The sequence below is a fragment of the Rattus norvegicus genome, chromosome 9 (genome assembly GCF_036323735.1).
Source record: "Rattus norvegicus strain BN/NHsdMcwi chromosome 9, GRCr8, whole genome shotgun sequence".
Classification (NCBI taxonomy): Eukaryota; Metazoa; Chordata; class Mammalia; order Rodentia; family Muridae; genus Rattus; species Rattus norvegicus.
This window is the reverse complement of record NC_086027.1, coordinates 121,687,671-121,704,966: the sequence shown is the minus strand read 5'-3', so window position 1 is coordinate 121,704,966 and position 17,296 is coordinate 121,687,671. Positions and strand designations below refer to the sequence as shown.

The following is a 17,296-nucleotide window of genomic DNA, read 5'->3' as shown; positions in this document are numbered from 1 at the left end:
TTTCTTTGTCTTCTTTCTTAGAGGAAGGCCTTGCAAAACACAAATCAGACACCTGACATTGAGGTACATGGATTTGTGAGAATTTAATAATCAATACACTTAAAGAAGTGCTTTTTTTTTTTTTTTTTACCACTGTTGCTTTTCTTTAAAAGTTCTAGGACGTACTAACATTTCTTCAGAGGCATGAGGCATGTTCATACCAACTTGCACATGAAAATTACCTTCCATGTCTTCTGAAATTTTGACAATGTTCTTCAATAGTATGGTCTTCCCAATTGTAACCTAAAATATAATGCCAGAAAATGTATGATTATTGGAAATTAGGCAACACTTAAGTTACTATCTTCAGTGAACCTGATCTTTTCACCTCATTCTTCTTTATTCTCAATTGAAGTTACAGAAAAGCAACAGTAACAAAGGAACTTTTGTTTCCTTATTTTAAAAACTGAAAGAAAATTCACTGTCTTACCTATAGCAGTGAGATTCCTGTAGGTCTCCTGCATCACATCTTTGTAGAGACTCTTCTGTGAAGGATCCAGCAAAGCCCATTCTTCTCGAGTGAAGTTCACATGTACATCATCATAGGTCAATGCATCCTGAAATATCCCATACATTAGTACAACAGAAACCGTGATACAGATATCACTGTAAATGTATGTTTCTGATATTTCCCCCACTTATTTCTTGACCCAGATGTTCTAATGTTAATTACCAAATCATCTTAGAAGAAAACTGAGTAATAAGGTTCACCTCTGTCATTTCTTTGCTCATTGAGTAGGATATAGCCTTGCAAGAGAAATGTTAATTAATGGGGGGAGAGAGAGAGAGAGAGAGAGAGAGAGAGAGAGAGAGAGAGAGAGAGGTGTAGTACCGAGCACACAGAGAAACTGTATGAACAATTACTAACTGCAAAAAATATCAAGTGAGCAAATAGGCTCATGTCTTTAAACCAAGCACTCAGGAGGCAGAGGCAGGTATATCTGAGGTCTATCCAGGACAACCAAAGGTACATATTAAGACCCTGTGTCTCCTATGAAAAATCAATCAAACAAACAAAAAAGATAGAAAGGACTCAGGTTTTTTTGTTTTTTGTTTTTGTTTTTTTTTTAAAGATTTATTTATTTAGTATATATAAGTACACTGTAGCTGTCTTCAGATACACCAGAAGAGGGCATCAGATCTCTTTACAGATGGTTGTGAGCCACCATGTGGTTGCTGGGAATTGAACTCAGGACCTCTGGAAGAGCAGTCGGAACTCTTAACCGCTGAGCCATTTCTCCAGCCCGACTCAGAGGTTTTTACTAGAGTTCCTACAAAGAATTACATTCACTGCAGTTCTGTATTCTTCTTCCAGAATCTTGAGGTGGCCCAGTTTAAACTGTAACAGTAATGAGATCTTACTAAAAGGGAATGAATGTTTAAACAGATACAAATAGATAGTTGAAAATATTGGCAATGTAAATGTTGATCCTAAATAAGCAACATAGGACAGGAGCTGGTTCAGCAATGAAGAGCTGTTGCTGGTCTTTAAAATAATTGGCCTCAATTGCCAGTAGTTAGAAGGGAGCTTCACAACTATTGATTACTGCAAGTTCAGGAATTCTGAAGCCATTTTCTGACTACTATGGGGATTAGGCATACATGATGTGCATATTCATTCATACAGGCAAAATATACATATTCATGGCAATATAGCCAGGCAGTATGAATGTCATGAATACATGCCATCCTGAGAAACAGAATATGCTCTCTGTCAAATTTCAAAATTCATAACGTGGATGAAGATCAACACAGCAGCGTATGCTTGACATGTGCCAAAACTCACAGTCCAACCCATCAGCCAATAATATAAAAACGAACAAACAAACAAACAAACAAACAGAGAGAAAGCTGGGCATGTTGGCTCACACTGAATCCTGGCACTCTGGAGCCAGAGGCAGGTGGACCATTTATGGTTGAGGCCCAATGTCTACACACCTACTTTCAGGACAGCGAGGGCTACATAAAGAAACTTTGTCCTCAAAAACAAAAACAAAATTAAAATTATAAAAAAAAAACAGGCTTGCAAAATACCTTAGCACTGAATAGCAATTGCTTCAACTGCATCTTATGTGATTTAGGGTTAGAGTCTATAATGCTGAAGGGAAGACAACACGTGAAGGAAGCTGACTAATCAGGTACAATCACTACATAATACACACACACACACACACACACACACACACACACACACACACACACCACACAGCAAATGGGTTGAGTCTATAGACACCCAAATGTCATCCCCAATAACTAATCATCTAGAAAGCTTCCTCCTACAACAGCTTCTATTGAGAGAACTGAATTGGCCAGAGCAAGGCTGACTCCTGCATGACAGGTTGTAAACTGACAGGTTGGGAAACTACGCCTAAGTTTCTGTTTCCCAGAACTGGAAAAGTCCAAACAAGTCAATTCTAAGAAAACCATCCCTCACAGGCAGCTAATCAGGAGCTTCCAATGACCCTAATAGCCTGCAGCAGCCCATACACTCTTCAAATGCCCCAAATCACTTCTGACACTCTTGATTGCCACATCTTGTAAAATCAGAAAGCAAGTTACATCTTTCCAACATACAAAGGCACAGAATACCCCTTCCAATTCCAATAGAGAGGAATGTGTACATAGTGAGGGAAGATTGGACCAAAGCAAGTAATCCAGCAGGACAAACACCAAATCCTGCAGCTCTATCTCAGACACAAGGAGCCTCAGATTCACAAGGTTTAGATGGCCCTATCCCTGCAACTTCTCATACATTTCTCTGTTTAGATCCTTGAACTCCCTATATGCAGCTCTCCATGACAGGTGTCTCATAACTTAGGCATCTCTATGTCTTGTGGTCTCAAATGCAACTCAGGCTTCATCCTCAGATTCATCCCATGCACTCTCACAGTGTCCTCCCTCACTGGGGATCTCACTCTGCCAAACACAGATGGCTGGAACAGTGCTGAACTGAAACCACGGGGGAAGAAGCAATAACCTTACATTTTCCATCTTTCTTATTTCCAGAACTTGGTGCCACACTTGGACCAGTAGTAGCAGGTTTTATATGAAGTTCTTTCCTGGGTCTAGGAATGACTTTGCCAACTCCCCCTCCCATTAACTGAAGGCTTATCAGGAGGGACTGATTCCCTTAATCCACCTTCTTAGGCTTCCAATCCTGAGCAAAGACCTTCTCTTTAATGGTGATAATCTCTCTGAAAATTCATGCCTCTGTCTCAGCATTTGGCTGCCATATGTAACTTCCCAGGGCTGCTTTTCTCTACAAACCACAGACTTTGTATTTATTTCTGTTCAACTTGTTGTTTTTTTTTCTGTAGTCCAGAATGAGTTACTAGTGATAATCATCTAACAGATTCAATATTTCACCTAAGAAATATAGCTAATTGTTTTTTAATTCTGCCTTACTCAATTTCTCAGAGCATGGGTGGAATAAGAAAGATTTGGGGTCAAAATACCACATATATGACCTCTAGCTAAATTTTTCATGGAGTCTATTTTCCACTGAAATCCTATGACCTCAACTTCTGACTGCATTACTTGCATGACTCCAGTCTTCCAGGTGCTACAACAACAGACGACTAAGCTCTGAATACAGCTTTCTATGCTGTTTGCCATCTCAAGCCCTGATATTTACCAGGTTCCTCCGAAGGAGAACATTTCTAGTTTCTCTAGTTTCTGTCCAGCAACAAAATAACCTTTTCTTTTTTTGTTCTAACTTGCTACTCTCCTGTCCCGCGCGCGACTTTCCGCCGGCAAGAAGCATGCGAGACATAGAAATTCTTGCTATGAGTGATTCTTTATTCCTATCTCATGGAGAAGCCCCGCGCGCCAGCCAGGCGCGCCTATTTAACCCTCGGGCACGCATCCACGCCTGATTGGTTGTTTACTCATGATCTCATCAGGCACGCCCCGGAATGGGCAAAGACCTGGCAGGAAGGCACTCTTGCACATGTGCAGTTAACTTCCTGATAGGGGGGCCAGCTGGCGCAGCGAAGGCTGGCGCCATCTTGACTGACTCGGCCTTCCACGTGGGGCACAGTGGAAGCCAGCGCCATCTAGTGGTGGCGCATGTTATTGCGGCCCTCTACACTCTCCTACTTTGATTCAATTCTCTAACCAAAAGCATCTCAGCAAATAAACAGGTTCACTTGTTTGGTCCAGTCACATGACAACCATCAGTCCTGGAGGTTAGGATAGAAACTCAAGCTTCAAGAAAAGGCAAAAACCATGAACAAATCTTAGTTTCCTTCTTGGTCACTGTCTCATACTTACCCAGCTCTCTTACCCAGCCCAGGCCCACTTGCTCAGGGATCCTGCCACACTCAGTGTAGAGCCTTCCCACGTCAATCATCACAACACAATCTCTCACTGATACAGCATCCAGACATTTTGATGAGGGCATGCCCTCAAGAGAGACCCTCAGATGATTGTAGGCTCTAAAATGTTCACAACTGCAGCTGACTAGGACAAAAAGGCAATGATATATCAGAAAGTTTAAAAAACCCAAATCAAATGTGTTAACAATATCAATCATTTAAGTAGCAAAAACAAACAAACAAACAAACCACACACACACACACACACACACACACACACACACACACACACACACACACACAAAACCCAAAAATTGATGATTGCAACAACTAGAAAACACAGATTTGCCAAGAAATGAGGAGAGGCAAGCCTTCAGAAGAGGACACTAAAACAGTTTCCCAGACTATCAAAACATCAAGAAACTCATGACATAGTAAATTTTCAGAAGAGAAAATTGTAGGTGAAGGTCTTTCATTTTCCAGAGAAACAATATAATTAGATTATAATGAATAGAATCACACAACATAAATGGTACCAAAAATAAAAGGAGACAGAAAGACAGACAGAAAGTGTTTTAAACATGAACTACAAGACTGTAATAACAATTTTAAGAAATTACAGGCCAATTCTCATCCTGTGTATTCTGTTTTTCATCTTTGCCAATAAATAAAAAAATAAATATATAAAGGGGATTAGCTGTGGCAAAATCCCAGTCAATTGGACATAGTGGCAGCCTAAGAAATGGGAAAGTATTTTTTTAAACAAATCCATATCTTATAGAGGCCTAATATATAAAATACATAAAGACCTGAAGAAAACAGACTTTCTAAAGCAAAAGATTCAATTAAAAAATGGGGTATAGGAGCTAGAGAGATGGCTCAGCGGTTAAGAGGACTGACTGCTCTTCCAGAGGTCCTGAGTTCAATTCCCAGCAACCACATGTTGGCTCACAACCATCTATAATGGGATCTGATGCCCTCTTTTGGCATGTCTGAAGACAGCTACAGTGTACTCACTCACTTTAAATAAATAACTCTTTAAAAAAAGGGGGTGCATAAATCTATACAGAGAATTCTCAACAGAGGAATCTCAAAAAGCTGAGAAATACTTAAAGAAATCATTATCATCTCAGCCATCAAGGAAATGCAAATCAAAACTACTTTGAGAATCTATCTTACAGGATTGGGGATTTAGCTCAGTGGTAGAATGCTTGCCTAGCAAGCACAAGGCCCTGGGTTCGGTCCCCAGATCTGAAAAGAAGAAAAAAGAAAAAAAAAAAAAAAAACAAACAAAAAAAGGAGAATCTATCTTACACAGGTCAGAATGGCTAAGATCAATACATTGACAAGTTATGTTGTTAAGGATGTGGAGAATGGGTAACAACTCTCCATGCTTTTAGGGTGCAAACTAATACTGCAACTATGGAAATGAGCATTTCCTCAGAGTCCTGGTGCCTCAGAACCCCGAGAATCCATCTATCTCAAATCACAGCTATAAAGCTCTTGGGCATCTATCTAAAAGGTGCTCCACCCTACCACCAGGCCATTTGCTCACCTATGTTCATAGCATATTTATTCACACTTGCCAGAACCTAGAAACAACGGAAAAGTACCTCAACTGAAGAATGGGTTGAAGGACCCTAGTTCTTACTGAAGCCTAAGAGCTGTCAGGAGGCTTGGCCTGGTGGAAAGTAGGTAGGTTATGGGGACCCTAAGGGCTTTTGCCAGCTTTACATCAACTGCCTCTGGTGAAGATTAGGGCACGACCCAGCTTCAGGCCTCAGGTCAAGGCTAGGACAAGTTCCATTCTCCACCCACAGTTCTTGGGAGGAGCAGGGACATTCTTGAAAATCCTGCAGAATGTACTGATAGTAGCCTGACCCTCTGGTCCCAGATAAGAGCTCAAAGGCATGCCATGTAAGTGTGAACTATAAACCTGCTAATGTAACCTGTACCTCTGAAAGTATAAAAACTGCTTGTCACAGCCACTGGGGTCACCTTCCAGTCCTTGCTACGAGGGGCTGATTGAAGGTTGACCCCGACACTCCCGAAAATAAACTCTTGCCTTTGCATTAAACTCCATTCTCATGCCTCACTTGGGGGATCTCCTGGTAGTTAAGACTCACTTTGAGCCTTACAGGGTAAACAAAAAATGTGGTGCATTTATCACTCAGCTGTTTTAAAAGATGACATCATGAATCTACAGGCAAGTAAATGCAACTAAAGAAATCACACCCAGAATGACAAACATGGCATGCATTTACTTACAAGTGGATATTACCTATTAGGTAAATAGTAATCAAACCCAGAGAGGCTAGTTAAAGAGGTGGACTCTAGGGAGGAAGCACAGATCTCTTTCTACAGGGGAAAGAGAATAATTTCTGTGAGTAGACCAGAGTTTGATGGGAACAGGAGTAGGGAGGATCAGTTGAGGGGGATGCAGGGGAAAGTACAATGCAGGAAGAAACAGCTGGAATTAGGGGTTATTTGGGAGTTAATATAGATATCCAGTACAATGACAACTTCCTGGATGACCAGAGTGACCCTAATGAAACTCCTAGTAATGGAGGATATGGAGTCTGGACTGAGCATACTTTGAAACCAGACAGGGCTTCGATGTTGCTAATAAGTTACATTTGGTTGAGCTGTTGGCCAAGGAGGTCCCTTGAGATCCTTCAACAGTCCTTGCTGATGCAAGGACAAACTTTGCTCGCAGATAACTGACAGCATGGCCTGATCATTAAGGACAAATTCCACACAGTTCACTGAATGCAGAGGTCAAGCGAGTGCAGGCTTGGAGCCTTCCCCCCTGTGTTCTAGTCTCCTTGAGGAGAGAAGGTACTCTACAGGCTAAAAAGAAGAAAGAGAAACCTGGAAACACCCCCTCTGCGCCCAACACCCACACACACCTACAATTGGTCCTTCCTAAGATGTGCTGGGGCATGATGGTAACAAACGTGTTTGAGTGGCCAACCAATGTTTGGTTTAACTTGAGACCCTTGACATGAGAGGGAACCCATGACTAAAACTGACTGGATTTCTAGGAATCTTACAGAAACTTAAATGGCAAGCATTGAGACAGCATGGGTCTATGCCAGGTCCTCTGCTGATACATTATGGCTGTTAGCTTGTTGTCTTTGCGGGACTCCTAACAGTGGAAGCAGGTGTAACTCTGATTCTTTGGCTTGATCTTGAGATTTTTCCTATCAGATTGCCTTGTCCAATATGAAGGCTTTCACCTTGTCTTTTTCTATCTTGTTTTGTCTGGTAGGTCAGCTCCTTTTTGAAGAGGAAATGGGTGTGGGGGGTGGATCTTGGGGAAAGGATAGAAGTGGGGGGTAGTTGGGAGTGCAGGTTGGGGAAACAGTGGTCAGGATATATTATATGAGAATCTACCCTCATTTAAAAACTTAATTCAATATTGCTTAAATGAAAATGCAAAGAAGGAACGCTATAGTGAACAAAGAAAAGCAAAATCGTGGGTTGGTGATTTAGCTCAGTGGTAGAGCACTTGCCTAGCAAGCGCCAGGCCCCGGGTTCAGTCCCCAGCTCCGGAAAAAAAAGAATTAAAACAAAAAAAAAAAAAAAGAAAAGAAAAGAAAAGAAAAATCTTAAAGATAGGGGCAGCAAGATTGTGATACCTACAGTACTTGCTCTATTTTTGTAGACAGTGACTATCACATAGGAATGTAAAAATACCTGGAAGGGTTACTTCCTGCTTCTGATAATCTAGGCCTAGTCATGGAAGCTTATAGCTTCTGTACAATCTGATCTAGGTCTAGAATGAGGGGGCATAGGCCTGGGGTATTTGACAAAAGACACAGACTGGGGTCATTTGTGCTAAGAAAATACAACAACTTTACTGAGGTTCACCGAATATACACCCCAAGTTCACTGGGTGGAGAATTCCTGGAAGCACAGTGGAAAAATAGGTTATGCCCTCAGGACAAAAACAGGAACAAAAATCAGGAACTGGGTGTTACTGCCCAGGTGCCAAACAGAAAGATCAAGATGTTCCTTTGTTAGGAACTAAAGCTTCCACATGCATCAGCAAGGCTCAGCAGGGGGCAAACACTGAGGCGGCTCAGGAGAGTTGGGCACTTGAGTGTTTTGGGCATCTGAGACTTAACTGTTAAATAAAATCACCCTTTCTTCTTCCTTTTGAACTCTGGCTGGTCAACTCTGCTCTTCTAGCTCAAACTCTTCATGCTAACCAATTCAAATTGAGTCTTTCACTTCTGACTGAATTGCTGTGCTTGGCCTCAAAGGGACTCTAGTAAACTGCTCTCTTCTCATTCTCTTGCTCATTTTCTCTTTTTCTGTCTTTAGCCTGCCTGTCTCTGTAAAATTCTCCAGGTAAAACTGCCCCCTCCTCTTACCCTCTGTGCTGCTTCCTCTTTACTTTTCCTTCTTTCTTTTCTCTGCCCCCCACCCCCCCCCCAGGAGCTGGGGACCAAACCCAGGGCCTTTTGATTGCTAGGCAAGTGATCTACCACTGAGCTAAATCCCCAACCCCGCTGCTTCCTCTTATATTGCCTCTTTTCCCTCTTCTCTTGAGAGTTGGGTATATCCTATTCTGTCAGATCTTAACCTGATTCATCATTTTTTCACCCACCCAATTATATATTACTTACGAACATGAGTGCTTCCTTCTAAAACTATGTTTACCTTCATCATCATTTGAGAGCAAAGGTGTGTACTAAGGGCTGAGCCATACCAGTTAGAAACAGCTCCCCACCCCACACCCTTGACCTCGCCAGTAAATTGGACAGTCTCTGGGTTCATAATGCGATCAAATACTCTGCAACACAGGAATTCATGACAAGCTCATCTTGGGCCCATTCTATATGTGAAATCAGAAGTTTTGTTCTCAGCAATGTGAAATATATATCACGCAGGAAACAAAAGCAGTCACTTTCTTGTGTTAGCTTTCACTAGTTAGGAATGTGGAATTACAATGCTTTTCATTTCATTCCAAAGCAATACTCATAATTGTTTTTAAGAAAAACTAAAGTTTGAATATCTATTCAAATAGAAATAAAAGAGATGTTGTACAAAATTGCTGCATTAACTATATTATGCATTAAGCCTAAATAAACCAATGTATAAAAATATTAAATGTTTAAACGCTTTCTCCAAGGCAAAAATGAAAGTATTACCATCTAAGATAAGTTACTTAGAACAGAGAAAACAAAGAGCCGAGTCAGTCATCTAAGACTTTTACATGTTTGTTCAACTGTAATTTATCGTTACTATTTAAACTCAAACAAAACAGTAAATATGTGTCTTTTTTTTTCTTTTCTTGTTTTCAGAGCTGGAGACCGAACCCAGGGCCTTGTGCTCTACCACTGAGCTAAATCTCCAACCCCTTCAATCTGTTTCTTAACCTCGTTTTTACTTCTTCATGCAGTATGACTCATTTGCAGAGGGCTCTCATGCCATTCAAATAAAGCCACTTTCTGCATTTTTACAGCATACTCTAATAGCACATTTGCTTCTCATCTACAACAACTTTTGCTACAGAAAGCTTGATATTTCATTTCTCTTCTCCACATACTGTTCTAAATAAACATAAGGGAAAAAACGCTTTGAAGAAGATTGTTTCAGCTAGATTCTCTGCTTTCTGCCCTTCTATAGGAATTTGGCAGGAATTTGACCTTGGACTTGGACTAGGACTTAGGAAGTAGGTTCAGGTAAGAATATTTACATTTGGGCTAGTAACATTCCTTTTCTCTTGTTAAACTGATGAGCCCTTAGAAACAATGATCACAGGTATTTGTGCCTTGTTTGTTCCTTGACCTAGAATTGACCTTATTATTTGCTTGTACTAAAAATGGTAGAAAAGCAGACTGGGAAAAATAGACCCGCTTCAGCCTCAGCACTGGCTAGAATCATGCTATATCTTGTCTAATTTTCTTTTTCCTTTCAATCCTCACTCCCTCCCTTGAGACCCTGTTGACTGACTGAGCTGGCTTGGTCACCCTTCATTTTCGAGTGCTACCTGCAAAGTTGACAAAATGGTTCAAGCTCTCAGATCCATCTGACAATAAGAGTGCATTAAAGGTTAAAATTATGGTTGGAGATTTAGCTCAGTGGTAGAGCGCTTGCCTAGGAAGTGCAAGGCCCAGGGTTCGGTCCCCAGCTCCGAAAAAAGAACCAAAAAAAAAAAAAAAAGGTTAAAATTATATGGGAGAAAGAAATGGGTTAATAATGCTTAAGCTATAATTACATGCTGTTTTATGACCAATAAAGCACTGACTGTGAGAGTCTTTACAAGTGCATAATCCTTTATCCATTCCTTTAGCCCAAGGCATCCTAGGTCCCCTAGAGGCACCTAGCTTGTCCTCAACAAACGAGCATTGATGTTATTTTCATATTTAGGCAAGTATGAATACAACTGCAATGAACATGAGCATTCTGGTACTTCTTAAAACTAATTTCAAGTGCATGGAAACTATACTGAGAAGACTGCTGGTATCCATAGCAATTCTGTCATTTTTCTGATAACTTAAGTGCTGTTATCAGGAAATGGCTTTATGGTTGCAGGTTGTCTCCAAACACAGAGAAGGCAGTGACGTCACCCAGAGGTGACAGGGTCCTGTGCATCTGTTGTCATATATTCCCAGTGTCCTCCTACTCCATCTCCTACCCTCACCTGCAAGAGGTTATGTGCCTGCCCAAATAAAAAGCCAACCCCTCCTGACCTTCGCCCCTTCTTTCTCTTTTCCTCCTTTGTGCACCCCCCCACCTCCCAGCACCAATGAAACTGTCTCACGTGGAACCCTACTGGCCAGGTGTGGAGCCATGATTCCAATACAACACTCCATAGAATGGGATTGCTTGAGTGTAGGTATTATGTCCACATGTATCAGAATACATATATTAAATATGCACAACTTATATCAACTATAGAAACACAGTCTTAACTAGTTTTAGTAGCTATCTATGGAAAATCCCAACCTACTGCGATCAGAGTTTACTGCTAAGACACAACCCTGTGTCACATCCAGATTCATTGTCCAATTCTGGACCATGCTTTATTTTCACTTTTTTTTGTTTTCTCAATTAAGTCATACTTATAAAGATCTTGTCTACATGACCCTAAGGATGTATTCTGTGTCACTAAAGTGTATCCTAAAGTCCTCTTTCTATGGCTTTGGACATTATTTCTTATCAGTTTCAGTTTCGCACACGTACACCTTTTTTCTTCCTTGGCTGTCCCATCCTGCAACAGGATAGTTGGCTCACTCCTGCAGGATGTTGGCCTAGGTCTTGTAGAAAGTTGGGCCCTAGGAGAAAGTCACAATCTGTGAGTCTGGAGGAAAATGGCTCTCAGCAAAATGTCAGAGCTCTGGGTCTGTAGGAGTCTATAGGAAGCTGGTTCTTTTGCAAAGGTCTATTTAGAGCTAGCTCCCAACAAAAGGTCAGGAGCCTCCACTTGGCAAACCTGTTGGACCACCAGATTTGTGTCAGCGCTCCTGGAAAGCCTTGTTACTGAGCAATGCTGACCCCCAGATTGGTATCCGCACTTTAGCTAGAACCTTAGGTTTTCTCCACTGAGCTTGTCCTTTAGGTGAGCTTTCCTATGTTCTTTGTCTGTCCTAATTAGCTCAATGTTGGGGTCTCAGGCAAGTCGGCTCCCCACACTTGGCTACTTTGTTTGTGCCTTACAACTGACCCTATTCTTTGTATGTACCCAGGCAGTCAAAGTGGGTCAGGGGTTGTAGGCAAATTTATCAGCCTTCTGAGGCATGGAATGATTGGAGGGGCTGACAGTTCTATCAACCTTGGTGGAAGGAACAGGGAGGTGCCTCTGGATAAGAACTGATATTCTGTGCATATTTTGGAGAATTGTTTGTTAACTTGTGGCTTTGCTTTCTATGGCACTGTGGGGCATAAAAATTATGAAAAACAAACTCGAGGCAGCTGTATTACCCAGCAGTCCACTCAAACCTAACTCTTGGCTTTGCATCTTCACTCCACCCAGCAAACTGTTCGACTCATGCTGGTGGGTGGAGTACAAGGAACTATATTCAGGATCCTTTTCTCCTCCATCCTTGTTTCTCTCCTATCTGGTGTTAGGGAGTGAAATGGGGGTGGGGGGAGGGGGCTGAGGAGGGGTATTAAAAGTGGGGAAAAAGAAACCACAAAGTAGCAAAGACCAGCAAAGATCCAGTTAGCTGGGTCTAAAATGCTAAAAGAGGATCTAGCCTAGGTAGATTTTACATTCCAAGTATGCTGTCACCCTTAAGTTTGTTTTAGGTTCAGGTTACAGGTTAAGTTTTGAACAATTTAAATATAAACTGGAGGATACATGTCTGACCACTTAGATAGGACATTTACACAGCAAACATTTCCGGGATGTTTCTTAAGTACACCAGTGCCCTAAAACAGTAGGTTAGTGACAGTGTCCTAAGTGGAAGGTCTCAGATGAAGAAAAACATAGGAAAAGGAGAAGGGAGAAAGTATAAAAGCTGGGGGGTGGGGGGCGAGGGTCTTAAACTAAGTAAGCTTAACAAGAATGTCACCTTGTATACAGTTTACATGAGGGAAATGGAAAAAAACAGGAGATATCTATGAAGTCTGCAGAAATGTTAAACTACGAAGTTAGCCGAAACATCATATAATGGGAAACACTCAGGAAAAGTCTAATCAAACAGTGCTGAACAAGGAACTCAGTGTATTTCAAAAATATTCCTTACCAAGCCTATAGTGGCCTTGGGACCCATAACCCATAAGGTGGCAAGACTTGTATTCTCAGAATCTTAAGCAACCCCTCCCAAATGCCCTGGCCCCAAGCATATTCCTGGTTTTAGGGGAGCTGTTTTATCTCTATACCCAGGGCTCCAGGGAAAGCTCCCAAGGACTAGGCCCTAGATGGTTACTGGCTCTGCCAAGCATGTCCCTGAGTCTCAGAAGGCGCTCAAACACTGGGACCTCAGGAAAAGGAGGGAAAACGTAGCTTGATCAGGCCAGCACTCAATAAAACCGTGTTTGTCGTTGTTTTACATTTTCTAATGGTTATCACCGGGTGTCATCTTGCCCATGTGGCAGAACTATGCTTTTCTCAAGAAGAAAACTAAACCTTTATGGCACACCAGGCCTTACTGTTGACTGTGATCCTGTAATGCCCCATTGATCAGCTTGTTAGAGGCCTGCTCTTTGATATGGAGAGGGGCCTAGTGGCTGGTTGCAAATCAGGGTCTGGTGCCATATTTCTGGACAATCCTGGTGAACAAACTTGTGTATCCTAGCATCCTAATCTCTAACAGGCCTGGTTAGGTTACTACTTACACGTGTGGTGTTTTGCAGGCAGTCCTCTCTCAGCTAAATTCTACATGGTGTGCCTTGCTATCTCCTAAACTTTAGCAAATCCTTTACATCATCAATTCTACTCTTTCATTACAGCTTGATATTGGATTGCTACCCAGCACATGAGATGCCTTCCACAACCTCAACAAAATAACTCCAAATGGATCTTACACCTTAATGTTAAAAGCTAAGAACAGAACTGTAAAAACCAGGCTTCTGAGGTTGGGATCACGCCAAGGATCTTTCCATACACAAGCGAAATGCTCTGCACAGTTGCAGCCCCTACAGGGAAGTTATTCAGAAACTGCCGCTGGCTCCAATGAGTGGCTAAGATCTCACGGGTAGCCGCCGATTCCCACTCAGCCCCAGGAAAGACCCACCACACCACCTCCGTGGTGCCCTTTGTGTGCAGTGACCCTGTGCTCACCATGTCGCAACTTCGGAGCTTGCCTAAACATGCCTCACAGAATCCAAACACAGGACACAGAGCACAGCAGCCAGGACCATTTAAGAAGGCTTAGCTACTGCGCGAATACTACACCAAGGCACCCGGAAAAGCCCGCCTTCTCTTCTGATTGGCAGGTCCAGTTAAGACTATGATTGGCCAGTCCTCTTGAGTGACTTGAGCACTTCCTTGAGGGTTAGAGTGAGGTGAAGGTACAGTGACGATACACAGTTCCAGACCCAAGCATCAAGCCCAGGGCCAGACCTTTTCCAGATCTACAGGAATTTGCATTTCAGTAGCACTTGTGCCAATAGCGTTCTCATCTTTCTCCCCGCCCAGCCCCAGGAAGGACCCACCTCGCCAACTACCACTGCCCAGCCGCTTGCTCCTCCCTTTCCTGGGCGGTGACCCTGTGCTCACCCGGTCCTCACTTCAACCTGCACTCAGCTCACAACATTCAGTAGTCTCTTTCCCTTCCGCTTCCTGGAATCAAGGTATACAGCTTGCATAATCCCTGGTACTCAACTTGCAGTGGGGTTATTAATCTGTCCCACAAGTGGAAGGGTGCCCAAGATATTAACACTTAAAGGGAGATTTGAGAAAACAAGAGTATTGCTTTGTGCCTGTTGGGATTCAGACCCGACAATCAGTGGACCGTCATATATTTAACACAGGGAAGCTGTCTGGGCCTCCAGGTTCTTCCAGCACTCCTCAGTCCCCACCTGTAACAGGGCCTGTCTGGCATACCCCACCTTGTACCTTGAACTTTCCAGCGCAGGGGCCGAGTTTTCCCTTCCCCAGAAGCTCTTCCTATATCATCCAGAAATTTTGTACTCTTTGTCTTTCTGTTTCTCCGATTCTCTCTCCCTCCCCTTCCCCTTTCCATCCTTCCCTCTCTTCTCTCCACTTTCCCTCTCACCGCCCCCCCCCATTACTTCATTTTTCTCTCCTTCCTTGCCTTGCTTACTCTTTCTCTCTTTCTCCCCACCCTTCGTTATCCTTACTCCCCATATCGACTTTTCTGACCTCTTTGGGACTAGTGAACTCTTATCCTTGGGATCAGTGAGCCCACTAGAGAATTGCCCCCAATAAATCTGAAAACACTCTAATTTGGCATGGGTTGAATCCTTCGTGCTGGGCTTAGGTAAACTGCAGCTACTTTTCACTGGTAGGTACTGGAACCCTGGGAGACAAACCTTGAGGAACACTACTGTTAGCCAGCACATCCTCTTCAGTGGGAAGATAAGCACACATTCACACACAGAACTGTTTTAGTAAAGGTTCTCTAGATGAACAGACCTGATAGGATGAATCTCTGCATGTTGAAAGCAGATTTATTAGAATTTTCACATCATTAGTCCAACGATGGCTAACGTGGCATGTACAGGGATAGGGAAACCTATACGTGAACATAGCCAGACTCCTTCAGTAAAATCCAAGGGCTTATTTTCTTGAAGGAAATCATTCCTTTGGAAATGACTCCTGTTCTCTCCTTGCTTGCAATGGAGGGGGCGGGGGGATGTCTTTCTCAGTTCTTCTGTCTTGTCTTACATATTGGCTATTCCTTGTATTCAAACTGACTACATGTAGAATTTACTAAAACTGAAAGAGATTGGGTACAGTGTGGGGATTTCTTTTAATTATAGCTTTTGAAATGTGAAAACGCGTTTTTAATCTAGATTTTTTGAGTTGTTAAGATCCACCTTTACTCTAGCCCACAGCTTCTAGTGACAGCCTACATATATAAAAAAAGATGTTAGCTCATTCTCTTTGTCTACTTACCTTACCTCTGGCTAGCAAGTTCTTTCTTGCCTTTTCTTCTTTCTTTCTTTATTCTTTCCTTTCCTTTTTTTTTCTTTTTTCTTTTTTTCGGAGCTGGGGACCGAACCCAGGGCCTTGCGCTTCCTACGCAATCGCTCTACCACTGAGCTAAATCCCCAACCCCTCTTCTTTCCTTTTCTTTTTCTGGCATTAAAAAGCCTACTTCGTTGAAACTCTGGCATATACTGAAGACAGACAGACATCCAGCCACATAGACTGAACCACACTGGATCCTTCAACTTTCCATTGGTAGACAGCCACTGTTAGTGAGACATTCTAGTAAATCTGCTTTCAACATGCATACAGAGATTCATTCTATCAGTTCTGTTCATTGATAGAATCTTTAGTAATATAGCCGTGTGTGCATGCGTGGTTTTTGTTTTGTTTTTCCACCGTTCCACTGAGGAAGATGTCCCAGCTAACAACTATGCTCCACAGTGTTTGTCCTCTGTTTCCTGCTTTTCTCCCAGGCTTGTCTCAGACCTACCAGGTGAGAAGTAGCTGCAGTTTACCTGAACCCAGAATGAAGTCACAAGGCTCAGGGAAATTGCAATGCCAGAGTAGATAGGTTGTGTAAAACCTAATTATCCACAATGGGAAGGCCCAGAAGATATGCCCTTCACGAATCCTATAAGACGCAAACTGGTGAGAGGGGCACCACACATTTGAAAAGTGTTGTTCTTGCCCTTTTCTGTGTGCCAGACCTTAGGGTTGGAGATGTTGCTCAATTAGATGAATTAAATTCAATGCTGCCACGGGCCAGGTGGCAGCATTGAATGGCAAGAGACAAGGCGAACGTAGTTATTATACTAGTCAGAGTAGACAAAACAACGTTTATAATGACATAGTCTGTAATGATAAGCACAGGAGAGGTGAAATTTACAATGGCATGACTCGTTCGGACCTTTGGTAGTGCCTAATCAGACATGGTGTTTCCAGGCAGGAAATAGATAAGAAGCTTACTGCATATCTGTTTTATCTCTCTAAGCAAACAAATTCTCAAACAAATCAAAGAGAGGCTACATTGGATACTGGCAAAAGGCAATCTTGGCCAGTAAATCAATTTCCAGACTTGAGTCAGTTTGCAGACCCAGAACCCCTTGAATGAAGGGGTGGCCAGGTTCCCCAGAGGAAGGATCTTGATAAGACACCTAAAATTTTTGCTATTAGCCTCTTTCCAGTTCTTCCCCAGAGAGACCTACAGCCCTTTACAAGGGTAACTGTACACTGGGGAAAGGAAATAATCAGGCTTTCCAGGGTCTATCAAATACTGGTTCTGATCCCAGGAGATCCCAAGAAATGCTATGGCCCTCCAGTTAAAGCAGGGGCTTATGGAGGACAGAGGTTGAATGGAGTTTTGACT

The 17,296-nt window shown here is 42.4% G+C and overlaps 1 protein-coding gene across 3 annotated transcripts in view; it reads right to left on the bottom strand.

The window, feature by feature from the left end:
• Positions 1–14,478, bottom strand: part of Zfp120l4 (zinc finger protein 120 like 4) — a 39,213-nt gene extending 24,735 nt beyond the window's left edge. The window contains exons 1-3 of one of the 3 annotated variants that reach the window (XM_063267942.1): positions 14,095–14,478; positions 470–596; positions 222–282 (exon numbers count right to left, since the gene is read on the bottom strand). In XM_063267942.1, coding sequence (XP_063124012.1) covers positions 222–282; positions 470–596; positions 14,095–14,097 — 191 coding nt within the window. In that variant the 5' untranslated portion in view covers positions 14,098–14,478. Of the gene's footprint in view, positions 1–64; positions 283–469; positions 597–14,094 lie in introns of those variants that run through there. The other 2 variants (XM_063267943.1, XM_063267944.1) reach the window with 2 other exon arrangements.
• Between the last annotated feature and the right edge of the window lie 2,818 nt (positions 14,479–17,296).